Here is a 20,018-nt window from a genome sequence, read left to right as displayed (position 1 = left end):
CACCTCCACTGCCACTGTGATCAGAAGCCCTGCTTTTGTTTCTCCTTCACCAGGAAGCAAGGACGGTTTACCCATAGAACAAAATAGGAGTCAAGTTGCACCTTTAAGACCAACTTATCCCATAAACGACAAGGGAGTTGAGGGGGAGATGCAGATGAATCCAGGCTGAGAACTTGGAGGTGCAAGGAAAGGAAGCCCAGCTAGGAAGGGTGGGTCCTGATGCAAACTCATTTTCCTGAATAAAAGCCAAACAGCAACAAAACATCTGTGACTTCTCTTTTCTTTGAAGCGTTCTTTATTTGATGGTTGCAGCTCTATCGCTTACTGCCAAAACCCTGTGAGTTCCCACCTGCACCTGGTTCAGACTCAGGGTCTAGCATCTCCCTCTTCCCAAAGCCGACTTCATCTCCACCACTGATCACAAGGTTTAAATCAGTACAGAAAGTAGCATCTGTGGCAAGGAACAGGACAGCCAAGGCCACTTCTTCTGGGGTCCCACAACGCCCCAAAAGCTATAAATGTGCAAAACGAGAGAGATAAATGTAGAATCTACACTCATCATGTGTGAGTTAAGATCATGAAGTATCAGAAGCTGAATCTGAGTGGAACAGGATTTACTAACAGTAGAAATTCTGATTTCCTGGATGCAAAATTCTATCTTTCAATACTTTTTTAAAAAAATTCACAGCCCTTTTTCTTGTTACCATCTTAGACATGGAAGAAGTTGGGTTGCCAGTTCCAGCTGACACAGAAGCAGTGCTCTGGGAGGGCATAGTTTGGGGTGGGGAGGGAAATGAGCCCAGCAGAGGTGCTTCTTCCTGTACAGTAGAAGCTGATGTCTATGAGCATTCACCCTTGTCAGAACTTGTAACTTTGATTGCTTTGCTTTAACCAAACTGACTCCATGTTGTAACTTAGAGTGCTTGACAGCGGTCATTGACCCGGGCCTCTCTGCTATGCCAAATATTTAGGGCAGTAAGACAGGCGGCAGAGAGTCTCTGCTTAACATCCACAGGTGCCCTTTGAAGCCAAGCCGTTTGGCCTTCGCAACAGGGGGGCATCCTCCTTTTCTGATAACGAAGGCTGGGAAGAAGAGACAACCATTTGAGACCGTGTGAATTATTGTTTTATTATGCTTTGCTGTGGGCATAAAATGTAACCAACTGCCCAGAATCACCATTACTGTTATTTCGTTACTATAGTACTGTAGTTCTTCAATAAAGATCCTAACTTGCAACAAGTATTGGACTCTTCTGAAGTTCATCCAAGTTCTGACATTATAACAGTAATCCTTTTGTTTGGGCTTATCGGAACTGGCAACCTGGCCCGATGGCGGCACTGGCCCCAGACAACGGAGAGCCCAGTATCCCACCAGACGAAGAACCCCTCGACCCGAAGGTAACCGGAGCGAGGAGGAAGATTAAAGTCCCCGCGCCGTTTTCCATTGACGCCTTCCCTTCCCGGACCTGGAGCCCGAGGAAGTCTACGGCCGCTATGGAGGCCGCGGAGCAACGCTACCGAATTCTCGCCACGGGCGGAGGAGAAGGGGACGAGGACGAGCCCAGAGACGAGGGGATCGGCACTTATGGCGGAGGGGACCCGATTCGAACACTACGCAACGAATTGTTCGATTGGGTGAAAGAAATCCACGACGAGGTTCACGCCTCCAGAACCCTGATGGCAGAGGAGATGCAGCAGAACCTGGGAGCGATCCGCGACCAAATACGCACACTCCAGGGGGTCGTGGCCGCAGGGCAGATCCCGGGAGGAGGACCGGCGGGCCCTCCGGCAGGCGCGCCGGCCGGGCCCTTGGCGGGCCCTCCGGCGGGACCCCCTGCGGGGCCGCCGGTCGGCCCTCCAGTAGGACCCCCGGTTGGGCCCCCGGCCGGTCCTCCAGCAGGCCCCCCGGCTGGACCACACGCGGGACCGCCGGCCGACCCTCCGGCGGGACCCCCGGCCCCACCACCCGGTGGGCCGGTGGCTCCGGTAGTTCCGGCTCCTGCCGCCCCGGCCGGAGGAGACGGGGGGGACACCGGGAGCTGAAAATCACCTTTGACGGAGACGGGGAAGCGGTGGAGTACTTTACGATCCAGTGCAACATGTTTTTCACGCACTGGGGAGCGGGGTACCCCACGGAAGCAAGCCGCGTAGACCACATTGCCTCCAGACTGAGGGGACCGGCTCAGAAGTGGTATGTGGGGCTTTACACGGGACGGAAACCCGAGCTAGCCACCGTGGCCGACTTCCTGCAGGCGATGCTCCGACAGTACGGAGACCCCCTACGAGAAGAGAAAGCCATCGCGGCCCTACAAAGAATAGAGCAAGGCAACCGCACCACCCGAGAGTACGCTACCGAGTTCATGGGCCACTGCGCGGCAGCCAGGGGATGGAATGAAGTAATGAAGTACACCGCGTTCAAGAACGGGTTGAACGCGAACATCTTAGACCGGTGCTACCACCAGGGAAGACCAGACACCCTGGTAGGATGGATCCAACTGGCTGGGGAAGTAGAGACCGACCTCCAGCACGTCGGGATGCGACGCCAGCAACAAGGCAAGAAGGGGGGAAAGTCGAGCCCCTCCCCGAGCAAGACGGAGGGGAAGCGGGGCCCCACAACCTCGACCCCCTCGACAGCAGCGCGAAAGTGCTTCAGGTGCGGGGATCCGAATCACCTGGCCGCGAACTGCCCGGGGAAGCCAACACCGACTCCGACGCAGCCCAAACCGACGCCCACCGCACCGAAGAAGAAGGGCGAGCGAACGAAGGAGCCCAGTCGGGGCACCATCGCCACTTCCTTGGCGATTGATGAGGATGTTACCACCATAGAAGAATCCAGCGAGGAGTCCTGGGATCAAGAGTCGGCGGGAAACGACAGCGACCTCCTTTAACCAGTGCCGCGAGGCAGGTCGACAAAACGCCGGCACTACTAACGGTGAGAGTTACCGGGGGGCTATTGTTCATGGCGGTCACCCTTTTGAACCCCAACTTGAAAAGATTTATGCACGCCCGGGCCCTGATTGATTCTGGGTGCACGAGAGACATCATCACCCCACGCTTAGTGGAAGCGCTGGGGTTAGCCACGTCTCCCCTTCCCCACCCCATCCAATTTGAACAAATGGACGGGTCACCTATGCGGTGGGAACCGTGCACCCTAGAAACCCAGGCGACCCCTGTGGGAACCGAAGAGCACTGGGGGGTAGAAACTTTTGTCATAGCCCCATCCTGCTCTTTCGATGTGGTGGTGGGATCGGGATGGCTAGCAAAACACCAGCCGGACATTCGATGGGCAGAGCAAATCGTGCGGTTCCCGGACTGGCGGTGTGAACACCACCACTGGAGGCCCGAGTGGGGTCCGAAAGCACCCCCCCAGAATGAGAGACTCTGCCTCACCCTCGAGGAGATAGGATCGATCCCCAAAGAATACAGGGACTTGAGGAAAGCATTTAGTGAGCGGGAGGCGGACGAACTCCCCCCGCACCGCCCCACGGACTGTGCTATCGAACTCATTCCGGGGCAGACACTACCAAAGGCAAAACTGTATTCAATGGGTTGGGCGGAGAAAGCGGAGCTGAGAAAATTCATTGACAAAAATTTGAAACGGGGCTTCATTCGACCAGCCACGGCCCCCCATGCGGCCCCTGTACTATTCCGCAAGAAAAAGGACGGGGGGCTTAGACTTTGCACAGATTTTCGTGGGATAAACGGGATTTCTATGTCCAATGCTTACCCGATCCCGTTGATAAGGGACCTTTTGAACACGGTGGCCGAGGGCAAGATCTTCACTAAGCTCGATCTCAGAGACGCGTACTTTCGCGTGCGAATTAAGGAAGGAGACGAGTGGAAGACTGCGTTCAACACACCTATGGGACAGTTTGAATATCTAGTGATGCCATTCGGGCTCCAGGGAGCGCCGGGGGTTTTTATGAACTTTATAAATGAAGTGTTGAGAGAGTTTCTGTTTAAGGGGGTGGTGGTGTACCTTGATGACATTATCTATTCGAAGGATCTCGAATCCCATGTACCCCTAGTACGAAAAGTATTAACTACTCTATGTAAGAACAAACTGTATGCTAAACTGTCTAAATGTGAGTTCCACAAGACGGAACTAGACTACTTGGGATTCCGAGTGTCGGGGGAGGGGCTTGCAATGGACCCGGCAAAAATCCAAGCGGTTCTAGATTGGGAACCACCCCGAACCCGACGGCAGTTACAATCTTTTCTCGGGTTCGCAAATTTTTACCGCGGATTCATTAAGGGGTTCGCCCGGGTGATGCTTCCTCTCACAGAGCTCCTAAAAACGAAGGGGAGGGGGGAGGCTGCGAAAAAACCCGGGGCGCGCTTAACATGGACGCCGGAATGCCACAAAGCTTTCCAAGAGCTCAAACAACTCTTCACCTCTGAACCAATACTGGCTCATCCCAATGAATTAAAACCCTTTGTGGTGCAATGCGACGCCTCCGACGTCGCCGTAGGAGCCATATTGATGCAGAGGAATGCAGAGGGGGAACTGAGTCCCTGCACCTATATCTCTCACAAATTCTCAAACGAACAAAGGAACTGGTCGGTGTGGGACAAAGAGGCTTTTGCAGTAATGTTCGCATTGAAAACTTGGAGATCCTGGTTAGAAGGAGCCCGAGTCCCCTTTGAAATTTGGACCGACCACAAGAACCTAGAAGCCCTCACGGGCCGCCGCAAACTGACGGCCAAACAAATTCGATGGGCGGGATTCTTCGCAAAATTCGACTTCGTGCTGAAACATATCCCCGGCACTAAGGACTTTTTGGCTGACGCGCTATCACGCATGCCTCAGCACGAAAGTCAACGAGAGGAAGTAATCGATTCTCTCATTCCCCCCTCAGCAGTCGCGGGAGGGGTCACTACCCGTTCAGGGAAAAAGACCGGGGCCCCGGAATTACCACAAAAGGAACGCTTTGCATCAGAGGCCGACTTAGAAGGAGCAGAATGCCCCGACGGGCTCGAGCAAGGGGAGGGGGGACTTTGGCTCCACAAAGGAAAAATCTACGTGCCTAAGTCCATGAGGAAAGAGGTGTTAGAACAGAGTCATTCCAACCGCCTGGCCGGTCACTTTGGGTACGTGAAAACCCTCCACCTAATCACCCGACAATTCTGGTGGCCGAAGCTAAAGAGGGACGTTTCTGAATTCGTGCTAGCATGCCCTACTTGCATCATGTCCAAACGCAGAGGGGGAAAACCTCCTGGCCACCTCGTTCCTCTCCCCACGGCCAATCGACCCTGGGCCGTTGTGTCGATGGATTTTATAGTGGAACTTCCTCTGTCCCAAGGGAAAACAGTGATACTGGTGGTGGTTGACACTTTTTCAAAACAAGCCCACTTCATCCCCTGCAAGAAATTACCCACAGCCAAAAAATTGGCCCAGCTTTTCTTTAATCACGTGGTCCGCCTACACTCATTCCCCGAGAAGGTCATTAGTGACCGCGGGCCACAGTTCGTTGCCAACTTCTGGCGGGAGTTTTGCAAGCTAGCTGGCATCGAACAGGGCCTTAGCTCCGCTTACCACCCGCAAACGGACGGACAGACGGAGAGAGTAAACGGGCTTCTTGAACAATATTTGAGGTGTTACATTAATTACCAACAAACAAATTGGGTGGAACTTCTGCCGTTCGCAGAGTATGGATATAATAACAGCCTCCATAGTTCCACCAAATCCTCCCCTTTCCAAATAGTCAACGGCTACGAGGGGAAGCCCTTCCCAAACCTCCCCCTTCCCGCAGGACCGAAAGAACCCACTTCATGCCTCCAGTGGTGGGAGGGGATAAGGGAGGGGTGGAAAGTAATTCAAGAAAACCTGGAAGAAGCAAAAAGAGAGTACAAACGGCACTTTGACAAAAAGCATGCCCAGCAATGGGAACTAAAGGAGGGTGAGACAGTGTTCCTATCCACCAAAAACTTGCCCCTTCCCCAGGGATGCCGCAAACTTGCCCTTAAATACCTGGGGCCATTCAAAATAAAGAAGGTTATCAATAAAGTGACTGTGGAACTAGAGTTGCCCAAATCCCTGAGTAAGATCCACCCTGTTTTTCATTGCAGCCTTCTTCGCAAGGATCCTGGAGCTACGCAGTTTCATCCTCGCCCCCCGGAGCCGCCTCCGACATTAGTGAAGGGTCAGAGTCACCATGAGGTGTTAGATATCCTGGACTCTAAGGTCCAGAGGGGGGTGCTGTACTATCTGATCAGGTGGAAGTACTTTCCCCCTAGCTGTGATGAATGGGTAAAAGCTACTGATGTATCTGCACCGCAATTGCTCAAAAAATTTCACCTACTGTACCCGCACAAGCCCAAGCCGAAGAGCTTAGGGGGGGCAGTATGTCAGAACTTGTAACTTTGATTGCTTTGCTTTAATCAAACTGACTCCATGTTGTAACTTAGAGTGCTTGACAGCGGTCATTGACCCGGGCCTCTCTGCTATGCCAAATATTTAGGGCAGTAAGACAGGCGGCAGAGAGTCTCTGCTTAACATCCACAGGTGCCCTTTGAAGCCAAGCCGTTTGGCCTTCGCAACAGGGGGGCATCCTCCTTTTCTGATAACGAAGGCTGGGAAGAAGAGACAACCATTTGAGACCGTGTGAATTATTGTTTTATTATGCTTTGCTGTGGGCATAAAATGTAACCAACTGCCCAGAATCGCCATTACTGTTATTTCGTTACTATAGTACTGTAGTTCTTCAATAAAGATCCTAACTTGCAACAAGTATTGGACTCTTCTGAAGTTCATCCAAGTTCTGACAACCCTCTGCAGCCACTCTAGACTTCTCTTTCACCTACTCACTGGGGCTGCTGTTTTCATCTGGGCACTGTTGCATGTAGAATATTCATTTGTTGAAAACATCTACTAGCCACCTTTCTTTCTTACAGCACTCAATGGCTTATAATACAGGTAAAATACATGTTACACATAAAATACACACACACACACACCACCCCTAAATCAAAAATCACAATTTAGGCCTACAAATAACATAATCAAATGCGGTCCTAAATAAAACTATCTTCAACAGATTAAAAGTGAGGGGGCCAGGTGCAGCTCCCTGGGGAAGAAGTTGTTCTATAATTGTGGGGTTGCCACTGAAAAGGCCCTGTCTTGTGTACCCACCACAGGAGCTTCTTTGTTTGTTAGGACAGTAAGGAGAGTCTCTCCCTGTGAACTTAATTCCCAGGCAGGAACTTATGGAAGGAGATTCTTCAGTTCCATCCAAGAGGGCTTTCAAGGTCAAAACCAACACTTTGAATTGGGGTTTGGGAGTAGATTGGTAGTCAGTGTAAATGCTGTAGTACTGGGGCAACGTGCTCTAGATAACTAGTCCTGACTAGCACTCTAGCCACTTTCTTTTGCACTAGCTGCACATTCTAGACACTCTTCAAGGGTTGCCTCAAGTAGAATGCAATACATAGTCCAGTCTACATGTAATGAAGGTATGCATCACTGTGGCTAAGATCTACCGTAATTGAACCTGAAACGGTTGCAGTGAATGCACCAGCCAAAGCTGGGGAGAAGCACTCTGAACCACTGCAGCCACCTAGTTTTCAAAGGTGACTGCTGTGTCCAGTAGCACTACCAAGCTGTGAACCTGGATTTTCAAAGGTAGTATAACTCTCTCCAAGACAGAAGAGATCCTTTCTCCTAGCCCAGAGGATCTCTCTCTTGTCAGGATTAAGTTTCAACTTGTTCTCCCTCATCCATTACAAATTCCAAGCACCAGAATGTCAACAGCATCTTCTGAATTAGACGAAGAAGAAGATAATGGATTTATATCCCACTCTATACTCTGATTCTCAGAGTGGTCGCAATCTTCTTTACCTCCCCCCCCCGCCTCACAACAGACACCCTGTGAGGTAGGTGGGGCTGAGAGCTCTTATAGCAGCTGCCCTTTCAAGGACAACTCCTATGAAAGCTATGGCTGACCCAAGGCCATTCCAGCAGGTGCAAGTGGAGGAGTGAGGAATCAAACCCGGTTCTCTCAGATAAGAGTCTGCACACTTAACCACTACATTAAACTGGCTCTCGTTTGGTGGGAAATAAGAGTAGAACTGGGTATCATCCTCATATTGCTGATGTCTCATTTCAAACTTCCTGATGACTTCTTCCAGCACTTTCGCATAAGGCTGAGCCCTGCAAAACCCCACAAGTCAATGACCACAAAGACTAAGAATTCCTCAGCAATGCCTTCTAAGCCTGACCCCCACCCCCAAGACTAGAACTACCACAATATGGGCTCTCCGTAGTCTTAGTACTGACAGGCAGCTCGATAGAATACTGACTGACAGTATTGAAGGTAATTGAATGATCCAAGAGGTCACAATCCACCTTTTTGTTTCTTGGTAGAGCTCATCAACCAAGATGACCCAAGCAGTCTCTGTTCCTGAGGCCAGTTTGAAATGGGTTCTGGATGGATCCAGAACCCACCCTAGCACCTTGTTTAAGCATGGAAGATTGGAGACTGGTCAGGCCTTCTCCAACATAGTAAAAGGAAGAGCTGCCCTTCTGGGAGAACCTCAGGCTCCGCCCAAAGGACAGCAATCTTAGAGAGAATCAGTCATTTGCTCCATTCCCGTTTCCCCACAACACACTTACCTGATAATCAGCAGCTGCCTGCAGTGCTATGTCTGGATATTGTACCTCATTTGCCCCCCTTTTCATCTCAGGACCCCAGATGTGAACTGATGAGATGCTAGGATTCAAAATGTTTTAGAATTACAAAAAAGAAGGGCAGGGGCACCATGAAACATCTCCCCAAGAAATATCTCCCCAAATGAATGAGTTTGGAAGAAGTGACCCTTTATTATCCCTAGAAAGATATCAACTTCCACGACAGCCTTATACACCTTACAATACCCCATAATCCTCTGCATGACTATTCATTTATACGTCCCAGGAACATACAGCAAGCAATGTCACCTCTGAAATTTCAGTACACAGGGAACTGAATCATTTGTCCATGGGAAAAGAAATAGCAATTGCAAAAATCCACTTTTAAATGCATTTTTAAAAAGTACTTGAGGGTTAGTTGCACAACCTGAGATATTGCAAGGAATCACTGGGCACGTGTTCAACTTGTAAGTATTATCTCCTTCATGAAACCTCCTCCTCCAGAATTCTGTAAGCTCTTAGGGGGAGGACTTAAGCAGGTGGATTTCTTCTCCCCCTCCCCACACACCATTCCCCCCCTTTATCTGACTCTCAGCTGCTCATTGCATTCTGGGCTGCCTGGAGGAGATTTGGTTCTCTTTAAAGCTGGCTTCCCTCTCCACTAGTCTTTTAGTTAATTGACAAAGTGAATACACAATACAAGGGAAACCAATGCTGAGTGTCTTATAGTCTTGTCAACTTTAGTGAAAATAGGACGGAGGGTGATGGGCCAGACATTCTCACCTCTGAATGCTGACTTTTAGCACCTGAGTTCTGGCCCACTGGTGGATCTCCTCATGGCATCTGATTGTTGTTGCTGTTGTTTAGGGAGGGGCACTATGTGACATAAGTGTGTTGGACTGGATGGGCCATTGGCCTGATCCAACATGGCTTTTCTCATGTTCTTATGCATTGACACCATCTCCACAAAGCTCTGTTCCTTGTGAACAACAGAAACTGGTGATGGTGGGCAAGACTTTTTTTGTAGCAGGAACTCCTTTGCATATTAGGCCACACAACCCTGATGTAGCCAATCCTCCAAGAGCTTACAGGGCTTTTAGTACAGTGCCTACTGTAAGCTCTAGGAGGATTGGCTATATCAGGGGTGTGAGACCTAGTATGCAAAGGCTCCTGCTACAAAAAAAAAAAAAGCCTTGGTGGTGGGAGGGAGATCCTAACATTCTTCTGTCAAGTCGGCTGATTCAATAACGAGACCTTCTTGATAAAAAGTTTCTAGTTTATTGATATCATTGTTCTCGACTACTCAGAGAGATTGAAGGACTGAAGACCATACAGTAAAGCATAATCATATAAGGTATACTTCAAAGGGATTCTTTAGGGAGGGGGTACTATGCAGGGCACATTCACACATTGATGTTACGAATTCGTTCTAAGGCCTGTTGGCCTTGGGCGAGAAACCTCCCCCGGTGCCCAGCCTGAGAAGGCACCATAATCTCTTTCACATATTCCCATTTCAAAGCAAAACTACATAACAAAGGAAGGGAGGGGGGGAAAGGAGAGCTCAAGCTAGCAGCATTGGTATACAGTGTGGCTTTTACCCAGAATGCTTCCCCCTGAACCAAAGATGAAATACAGACTTGACCAGAGTTGTGTTAAGCCAAATGCCCTCAAAACGAGGTTGGGGAATTAGTTAGGTGGGCACCTGGCTTAATAGGAATCTTTTTACCAATTTATACCAGGCTCAACCGTCCAGAGAGTAATGCTCAATAAAAGGACTCTAATTTAATAAAAACCAATTGTAATTTATTTAGAATAATAGTTCTTCCACACAAGATAAAAATACAATCACACATTCACACAGGTCTAGGAAATACAGATAGATTGACAGGGGAACATATAGGGGTAGACAGACAGGGTGATATTTACCTCTCGCAGACTTCAAGGAAGGCTCCGATGGCGACAGTTGAGGGAATGGGGGAAGGGCCCGAAACTGATCAGGAATCGGGGATGTATCTATGCAGCGGAATATGGGTTACTGATAGAAGCACACATGAGTGGAGTTGGGTCAGAGGTTAAATATGCTCTCTTAGACCCTGAGGGGCTGGGAGGTCTTGGGGAGGAGCAGGGGGAGGCTCTGCGATGACCAAGAAGGCTGGACATGAGCAGAGCCAATGGCGAGTTCCTTGGTAGCTCTTAATTGGATGTCAGCTTTGACCAATGAACTTCACCTTAGTCCGGTGAACCTGGAAATTTCCAAGCTGCAATATTGCCTGAGGCGGCTCCAAGGGTGTCAGTATGGAAATGGCTGGATACTTAAGGTTAAATGGGATTATCTGAAAAGGTGATAATAGAGAATCAAATACTGGCCTAGGTATCACCCGGGTAGGACAAAAGACTTGGTTGAGACAGGAGATGTTCTTCCTCTTTTCTCATCTTCTTTCTGGCACCAGTCTTTGTTCTGGGTTTCCTCAGGCAAACAGGAACATTAGTTGAGCTGTTAATCCATTCATGGGGCAGATGGGTTGCTTGCGAGCCAAGGGTGACACAGGGTGTGTACGTGAGCTTCCCACTAAGGAATGGAGTCCAGCCTGGCAGGGTATGCTTGGATCAGGAAAGCAAGATGGATTCTGGTGTTGTTAGCCTTAGGTTCATGGAGGCAGGCTGGAAACATGGTGGCCTGGCTTCTTCCACTGCAGTGGCCAAGACTGGGCACACAAGGAGCAGCTGGAGCATGTCTGTAGTTCTGGCTAACACCCTTCAGAGATGTAGAATGCTGCTGCAAAGCTGAGGCTTATAGTATCCACATAAGCCTTAGAAACTGTAAGCAAAGTCCACTTCTTAGAGCAGATGTGTGAGAGTCAAATCTCCAGGCACCCTGGCAACCATACTGGTGATCACGATGTCCATATGTATGAAAAGTAGGGGGCTTTTTCTTCACAGTTGAAGCAGACTTGACATCTTCAGGAAGGCAATGTGACCCTAGGTATGCTAGTCTGATCTCTTGTCTAGGAAACTGGAGATAGGGGATCTGAAGGAGAGATTGCTCTCATCCAGTAGATGGATGGATTGTAGCAGAATAAGTAGATACATGGTTTCCTGGAATTCAGGCTGCTAACAAGCTTTTTGTAGCATGGAGGGAAATGACATCAGCTTCTATTTATTTATTTATTATGTTCAACGTATATCCCGCCCTCTCCGCGAGCGGACTCAGGGCGGCTCACAACATCATATCAATACAGTTAAACCAATAAAACATATAAAACCATAATTTACATATTTCAATTTTTAAAAACATATTACAATTTTTAAAACCATTCTATAGTGCTGCATCCGTACAATATAGGCGGCATTGAATTCCAAACAGTGATCACCGGCATTCTATGTGCTGTCCGGTGGCAGCCCTCCTTCCATCAAGCATCGAAGGCCTGCTTGAACAATTCAGTCTTACAGGCCCTGCGGAACGCAGACAGATCCCGCAGAGCCCTTATGGCTTCCGGAAGGGTATGCCAAAGTTCTGGTGCTGCCACCGAAAAAGCCCTAGATCTTGTCACACATAACCTGGCTTCTTTTGGTCCGGGGGCGGACAGTACGTTTTTTGCCCCTGAATGCAGTGCTCTCTGGGGAATATATGGAGAAAGGCGGTCCCATAGATAGGCAGGTCCCTGACCATAAAGGGCTTTAAAGGTCAATACCAACACCTTGAAGCGAACTCGGAACACAACAGGTAGCCAGTGCAGCTCTTTCAGCAGTGGCTGAATGTGCTCCCATCGTGACAGCCTCATTAACAGCCGTACCGCAGCATTCTGCACTAGCTGTAGTCTCTGGGTTAGCGTCAAGGGTAGCCCCATGTAGAGAGCTTCTAAATAACTTTCCCATGAAGCCTCTATTACAGGGCATTTCATTTTCTCAATACAGCTGGCAACTGCTTGGGGTTCTCAGGGAAGGGTGAAAAATGCAGGGACCTATTTCCCACTAGCCTTACGCCACTCTCACACTCCACTTCTCAGCGGGGCTTCCATCAGATTTCACACTATTTGCCCTGGGGCTGCAACTAACATCGCCTTTTTCGCAAGGCAAACAGAAACTGGTTTTTAGAGGATCTTGTTTGCTGCATGAAAGAGGCGGAGCGAGTTGCAGCCCCTGGGCAGATGGTGTGAAATCTGACAAAAGCCCCACAAAGAGGAGTGTGAGAGCAGCATAAGGCTAGTGGGAAATTGGTCAGGGTGTGTTGCCTTTGTGGCTTTAGTGAGCTTTTTTCAGTCTGACAGTGAAAAGAAAGCAAACCTTTCTTTAAAATCTTCACCTGTTACAGACAAGTTTTAGATTCATGCATGAGAACAAAAAGAAATTGACAACTGACCCGAAAAAATAACAACCTGGCCTCCTCCTGAGCCTTTAGGGGCAATTTGATCTACCAGAGCCTGCAGGTGGAGTTTTTCAAAGCACTGAGATTGGAGGCACGATCACTGGCCATCTTTGTGTTGTGCAAACCCTGATCTGCCAGTCAATCTGCTATTAAAGGCTCAAGAACAGAAGCATTAAAGGGGGGGGGGGATGATTCTGTCCTTGGGTCAGGATTACCTCGCTTGTAGAATACAGCACACCATACGGTGCTCCAAGGACACCAACAAGGCTGGTCATGTTGATGATGTTTCCTTTCGTTTTCCGTAAGTAGGGCAGTGCATACTGTACACAAAAGAGAAACAGAAACAGCATGCTGGATCTCGAAACAGATACTTATGAATCTGCCATAGCTTAGAATTGTCCATTGACAGAGCCCCTTCCTGCTATGACTAGGAGAAATCCTTGCAACTGGAGATGGCAGAGGGAACTTTTGGGGTGCAAAGTGGGCCTTCAGCTGTGGAGCCCTGGCCTGTCCCTATTGTTCTCATTTAGATAGAAGAGAACTGACAGCAGGGCTGGTGGGTAATAGTAGGCAAGGTAGGCAGTGGTAGTAGGCAGTGCAATGGGAAGGTGTCGCTCGGCCACTTTCAGCCCAAAAGCGACAGGGCACCGCTAAAACAGTGCGCTCTTCGGAGACTTCCAAGGAAGCCTCTGAAGAGCATACTGCAGTGGAAAGCAGTGGCGTGGCAGCACTCTTGTGTGCCACCTGTCACTCCCTCATCCCCTGCTTTCCTGGAACAATGATGTCACTTTAGGTTAAGTCATTGTGCCGTACGCACACAAAGTGCATGCACAGTGATAGCCCCAGAGGGAGCTTGCAGGGGGAGGGGTGTGGCACAGGGGTCTGCCTCAAGCAGCTGAATCCCTAGCACTGGGCTAACTGATGGACACAGGTATAGCACTACACCTCTGAGTGCCATTCTAGGTTCTTTCCCCTGAACTTTCAACTCTGGATGAAGCCAGCTGCCCTCAGGGAAGAGTGAAACTCCTTAGAAATCAGAAAGACTCACCTTGGCTGCTAACAAACAGCTCACATCGTCAGCTTCTATGAGGTTGCGTAAGTCTTGGGCTCTCGCGTTATCTATACTTTTCAAATGACCTGTTTGCAAGAAGATTTTAAATGGAAGTGGGTTTCACACACAGTCAGCAAGAGAGCCCCACCTCTGTGGCATGCTGATGGCTTCACACTTTTTTATTTTTAAAGTAATACTGCTTGGAGTACAACAACAAGTCAAACATAATTGTCAGATCATCTGGTCATAAGATTAACTCTACTGAGTCTTACCAGTGGTTCCAGAGACCCTTTAACAAAGAGACAAACCATACACTCCAGAAGGCCCCGAGACTCTCTTTGTTGCTGTCCTGGGGTTGCCAGCCTCCAAGTGGGGCCTAGAGATTTCCCAGACTACAAAGATCAGTTCCTGAAATGCCTGCTTTGGACGTTGGAATTTGTGGCATTATACCCCTCTCAGGTCCCTCCTCTCCTCAAACTCTGCTCCCTGCAGGCTCTACCCCTAAATCTTCAGGGATTCCCCTGCCCAGAGTTGGGAACCTGATAACAGTCCCTTTACTACTGGTCCTCCAAGGATTACTGGCCCTGAATATGGAGGTCTCTTTTCACCATAGCGGCTAATAGGCATTGATGGACCCATTCTCAACGCATCCTGTTCCTGTGCCAAAATTAGAAGAAGATAATAATGATGATGATATTGGATTTATATCCTGCCCTATACTCTAAATCTCAGAATTTCAGAGTGGTCATAATCTCCTCTACCTCCCCACCCCCAACACACACACACACAACAGACACCCTGTAAGGTAGGGTAGAGAGAGACATCCTGTGAGGTAGAGTGCTTTCCCAGAACCTACCCTTTCAAGGAACTCCTGTGAAAGCTATGGCTGACCCAAGGACATTCCAGCAGGTGCAAGTGGAGGAGGGGGGAATCAAACCCGGCTCTCCCAGATAAGAGTTTGTGCACTTAACCACTACACCAAACTTAGAGCACCTACATGACCCAAGATGCCATAGTGGAACAAATAGAGTCCATAGTTCTGCTAGAACTGATGCCCAGAGGTATTTTTAACTCTGCTTGATTCTAAGAACATGGAATATGTTTGATTCTAAGAACATGGAATATAAACCTTGCCATGGCCAGAGTTACTTTTCTATCATTGCCAGCCAGAAGATATGGTAGGTGGAAATCATGCGAGCATTAAAGGAAACCTTCCCAATGAAGGCAATATGGAATTGGCTGTTATAGAAGCATACAGATGGCAATGAAATAGAAAATGAGATAAAGTTCCAATTCTTGCTCTGCTCCAAGGGCAGAGTCTCTGGGAGCAGCGAATACCCTCACAGGGACCTGACAATCTTGCAAGAATCAAGGCTTTTGTTCTAGCCAGGAAGAAGAATTGTCAGAAAAGGTGGAACAGTTTTAAAAAGTAAAACAAAATGGCAAAGCAGGAAAAAAGGGAGCTGAAAGACATCTCTTGGTGTCTAGATTGATAGCCTTTTGATATCATCTCCTCAGCAAATCGAGAGCCTTCTTTCTAATCCATGGAGGGAGAAACCCTGATTAAACCCTAGACTGAGCAACTTGATTTCCACTAACTTGTCTCAAGTTGATTTATGGGTGTCAAACAGAATCTATTTTAAAAGCTCGAGTAAGGATTTACATTGCACCAGGAAGAGTTTCAATTTTATTGCAGCTGCCCAAGCCATAACAGAAACTATAGTATACCCTGATTCCAGTAATAAATTAGAATTTGAGATGCATTTGGGGGGCATGCAGAAGAAAAGAGCCTGCACACTCTCCAAACCAGGGCCAGCCCTAGGGTATGGGGCACCCCAGGCAGGTTTCCACCCCCCTCCCCCCGCCCAAAAGTGGAGGATGCTCAGAGAATGCTACAGAGACTGCGTGCCAGCCAGGCACTCTCCCCACCCAGTCTCTGATGACTCCCAATTATCTGAGCATCCTCTGCTTTATGGAGGACACTGTTGGATGCCTTTGGTTACTGGGATTAGGTTGGAATAGTTTTCATTAGCAGGGCATCTAACCTTAGTAAACGATGTAGAGTACAATGATTTAATCAGAATTAATAATCTTGTTGGCGTGTGCAGCTTTGTTCCAAAGATTTCAGCAAGAGATCAAGTCAAATGTGGCACACATTATTAAAAGCTGTTCCAAAAGCTTCATACAAACACACTGTATTTTTAGGCTACTGTAATGTCCTTAGTTTCTTTGTAGACAACCACCTGGAAAGTTATACCTTCTTGAACCCTTTATTGAACAAGTCCATTATTCTGGCTTTTGAATAAACAAGAAGCACTTTCACACCTTTGAGACCCCACCCATGGATTCTTTCCAGGCCCCAAAAGTTTGAATGACACTCACCATCACCAACACTTTTAACCAGGCAGTCCAGGCATCCATAGTGTTCTGCAGTTACCAAAATGGAAGAAGAAAGATGAAGAGACATCTAAGGCAGGGCAAGGACAGCAGCAAAACTGAGAATGTGCAATTCCAGAGCTGCAGTCAACCATTACCTACTCAGGGCTGCACCTGTTCCTGGTGTTGGGAGCAAGACAGAGAAGGGTGGGCAGCAAAGGAGCCTGAGGAAAGGGAGGGGAGGAGCAACCAAAGAAGAGGGCTCCTGTGTGGAGCAGCAAGTTATAGCTTGAGAGGACTGTAGGAGAAGGTACTTTTTTTCTAAAGGTACGTTTTTTCTCTTTGTCTGCAGAAGGGTGTTCTTTGACTCTCCTTCTGAAACAGTCTAGAACAGGGGTGTCAAACAATGCCACATCCTGCTAGGAGAGAGAGTGCAACCCCTAGCCAGAGAGGACTATAGAGGGAGTATCTTCTTTCTAAAGGGACTTCTCTTTGTCCTCTGGCAGAATGCTTTTCTGAGATTTTCCTCTTAGAACAATCTACACAGGGGTGTCAAACATGTGGCCCAGGAGCCAAATCAGGCCCCCAGAGGGCTCCTATCAGGCCTCCTGACCAACTTGCTGTCATCTGCTTCCTTTTCCCTCTCTCTTGCTTCCTTCTGCATCACAGCTTGCTTTGCCAGACTTGCTCAATCATACGGGAGCTACAGAGCAAAGCTTCTATCTTTTCCATTGGCTGAGGCTCCTTCCCTGGGTAGGAAGGGAGAGGAGGCAGAGCTTGCTTTTCCAGGCTCTCTCAATCACACAGCAGAGCTACTGAGCAAAGTCTCTTTTCCTTCTCTTGGCTGAGGCTCCTTCCTCTCCTGGTCCTCTAGGGAGGGAAGGAAAGAGCCAGAGCTTCCTTTGCCCAGTTCCCTGGATCCCATGGGAGAGATACAAAGAAAGCACCTTTAAGACCAATGAGTGCTAACGTTTATGCCTTGAAAATGTTGTGAAAGCAACGTCACCCCAGAGTAAAAAATGACTGGTGCTCGCACAGGGGACTACCTTTACCTTTATATATATACAAATGTCTTTGTGTCCTTTATATCTCTTCTACCTGACATTACAGTTTATGACACACGTGGCCTGGCCCAACAAGATCTCATTTATGTCAGATCCAACCCTCATAACAAAAGAGTTCGACACTCCTGACTTTCTCTCGCCTAGCAAGGCAACTAGGGAGACATCTTCTGTTTCCCGTCCACTTTGTTACTTCCACAAATAAAACTTTCTTTCCTCTTAATCAGTTCAGTGTCCTGACTACTGCATAGACACTTTGCTTTTCTCCATGTATATTTTTATTGTTATTATACATTATCCATTTCTTTTCATGGTTTCTGATATCCATAATACATTTTCCCCCAACCCACCCCCCTTAGTCTATACATCCTTTTCTTCTTCCAGCCAGGGGCAAAGGGCTTTAAGCTTCCACTGAATGTCCACTCTCCTTTCTTCCTTCGCCCATTTCAGATAGGTCTGCCACTTTTCTTTAATTCTTGATCTCCTTTCTTCCCATGATTTTTCTTGCGACATTGTAGCAGCTATATCTGACTGGACAAAATCAAAGAGGTAGTTATGCCAAGTTCTTTCCTTCCATTTACTTTTATCCTTCCATCCTGCCGCTATTACTGCTTTACCCGCTGAAATCATTGCTTTTAGTAAATCTTGATTGTTCTTCCCTATTTTTTCATTCCCTAATAAACTCATCTGCATTAGTTCAAAGTTAATTCTCGGCTCTACCTGAAAGAATTTCTTTATCATTTCCACTACCATATCCCATAGTTTCTTGGCCTCAGGACACTCCCACCACATGTGGGAATACCATCCTTTCTCTTTCTTACAGTGCCAACACTTAGGGCTCAACCCAGGAAACATATTGGCTAAAGTGGCCGGAGTTCTATACCATTTGGTGAAAAATTTCAATTCCATTTCTCTAACCTTATATATCTTAACTTTTTTTAAACCTTCCATTATCTTCTCCCCTGTTCGTTTCGTTATTTGGCCTTCTAGACTCCATGAGCGTTGAAGGTAGCTTATTGCTCCTTCGTTGCCTGAATTCATACTCCTGTATAGGATGCCTACTAATCCTTTTTTTGTTTTACCCATTAGTTTATAAAACTTTTCCATAGGTTCTTCTTCATTTAAATTACTCTTCTCCACTTCCTTCTTAACTTTAGTATACAGTCCTGTAGCCTTAAGCCAGTATTGTATTCCTACTACTTCTTGAAACTCATGTAATGGTTTTAGCTTATCTAGTATTAACAAATCTTCTACCCTTCTAAATCCTTTAGCCTTAAGTAGTTCACTCCACCTATGCTCTTTATCTCCTTCCATCAACATTTCTAATGGCGTCCATCTAGATACCCGATTCAGCCATTTCGGTTGCCATTTCTTCCAGACATTTAGCCCATTTTTCCTTGGTCCCACGTTTAAATTAAGTTCCTTCGCCCCCATGTTCGTAAAGATGCCATGTTTTCCTACCCCATTGTTAGCTTCATTCTCAAACCTTATCCATTTCTGATTCCCTTCCTTCTCTATTTCTAATAATGCCTTAAGCTGAAATGCTTCATAATAATTGACTATATCTGGGACTCCCCATCCAAGTTCCGATTTATGATTATATGCCAATTTTTGGGGGAATCTAAGTTTCTTACTACCAAATATCCATTCCCTTATTTTAGTGTTCCAGTTAGTCATTTTTTGCTTATCTAACTCCAATGGTATCGTTTGAAAAAGATACGACAACCTTGGCATCCAAAACATCGACACAGTCTTTATTCTAGTGGTCAGGGTCATCACCCTTTCCCCCCACTGCTTCATATCCCTCTCTATCTTCTTCCAGATTTTATTATAATTTCCCTCCACTATCCTGTTAATATTTTTATAAATTTCTATCCCTAGGTATTTAAATTTCTTAACTCCCATCCCCATATTAGTTATCCTATTAATCTCTTTCCTTTCTTCCAAACCAACATTAAAGTACATTATTTCAGACTTTCCCATATTTATTCTTAAACCTGACACGACTTCAAAATCCTCTAAAATAATTTTCGTTTCCCTAATGGCTTCTTTCGGGTTAGATATTGTCATGATTATATCATCTGCAAATAAATTGATTTTTATTTCCTCCTGTCTGCATAGACACTTTGCTATAACACCTCCAGCCTGACTGGGCCCAGAGTCAGGGAGGCAATGTTTGTGTTTAGCTTCTGAGCCTTGCCCTTTTTCAGACTCCAGGGCATGCTATGGCTGTGAGGAGGACTAGAAGATTAAAGCTGATGTAGAAATTAAGTGGAACCTCAGGGCAAGAACTTAAGCAGAGGAGAGACACATGACACCATAGGTGTAAGCACCTGGTATAAATCAAGGGGAAAGGCCAAATGGAACAGTGTTATTACCATTTAGAATCAGAATACAGAGAATGGTTTTAGTGATGGGTTCAGAGATGAAAGCCAAAGAAAGACCCTCAAAGAAGCACCACTCTTCACCCACTTTTAGCCTACCTTAATGTCTGACTCCTTGTGAACATCACAGACCTGGTAGAAAGCGTCCCCTGGG

General features: G+C 47.4%; 1 protein-coding gene across 1 annotated transcript in view; it reads left to right on the top strand.

The window, feature by feature from the left end:
* The window catches only part of LOC132583339 (uncharacterized), a 102,162-nt gene that overhangs the window by 49,065 nt on the left and 33,079 nt on the right, over positions 1 to 20,018 (top strand). The window contains exons 9-10 of the mRNA XM_060255002.1: positions 1,685 to 2,325; positions 4,863 to 5,091. Of these exons, the coding sequence (XP_060110985.1) occupies positions 1,685 to 2,325; positions 4,863 to 5,091 (870 nt within the window). The remainder of the gene's footprint in view (positions 1 to 1,684; positions 2,326 to 4,862; positions 5,092 to 20,018) is intronic.

This window comes from Heteronotia binoei, chromosome 15, assembly GCF_032191835.1.
Source record: "Heteronotia binoei isolate CCM8104 ecotype False Entrance Well chromosome 15, APGP_CSIRO_Hbin_v1, whole genome shotgun sequence".
Lineage (NCBI taxonomy): Eukaryota > Metazoa > Chordata > Lepidosauria > Squamata > Gekkonidae > Heteronotia > Heteronotia binoei.
The sequence above is the reverse complement of the archived record's forward strand: the minus strand, read 5'-3'. Positions and strand labels throughout refer to the sequence as shown.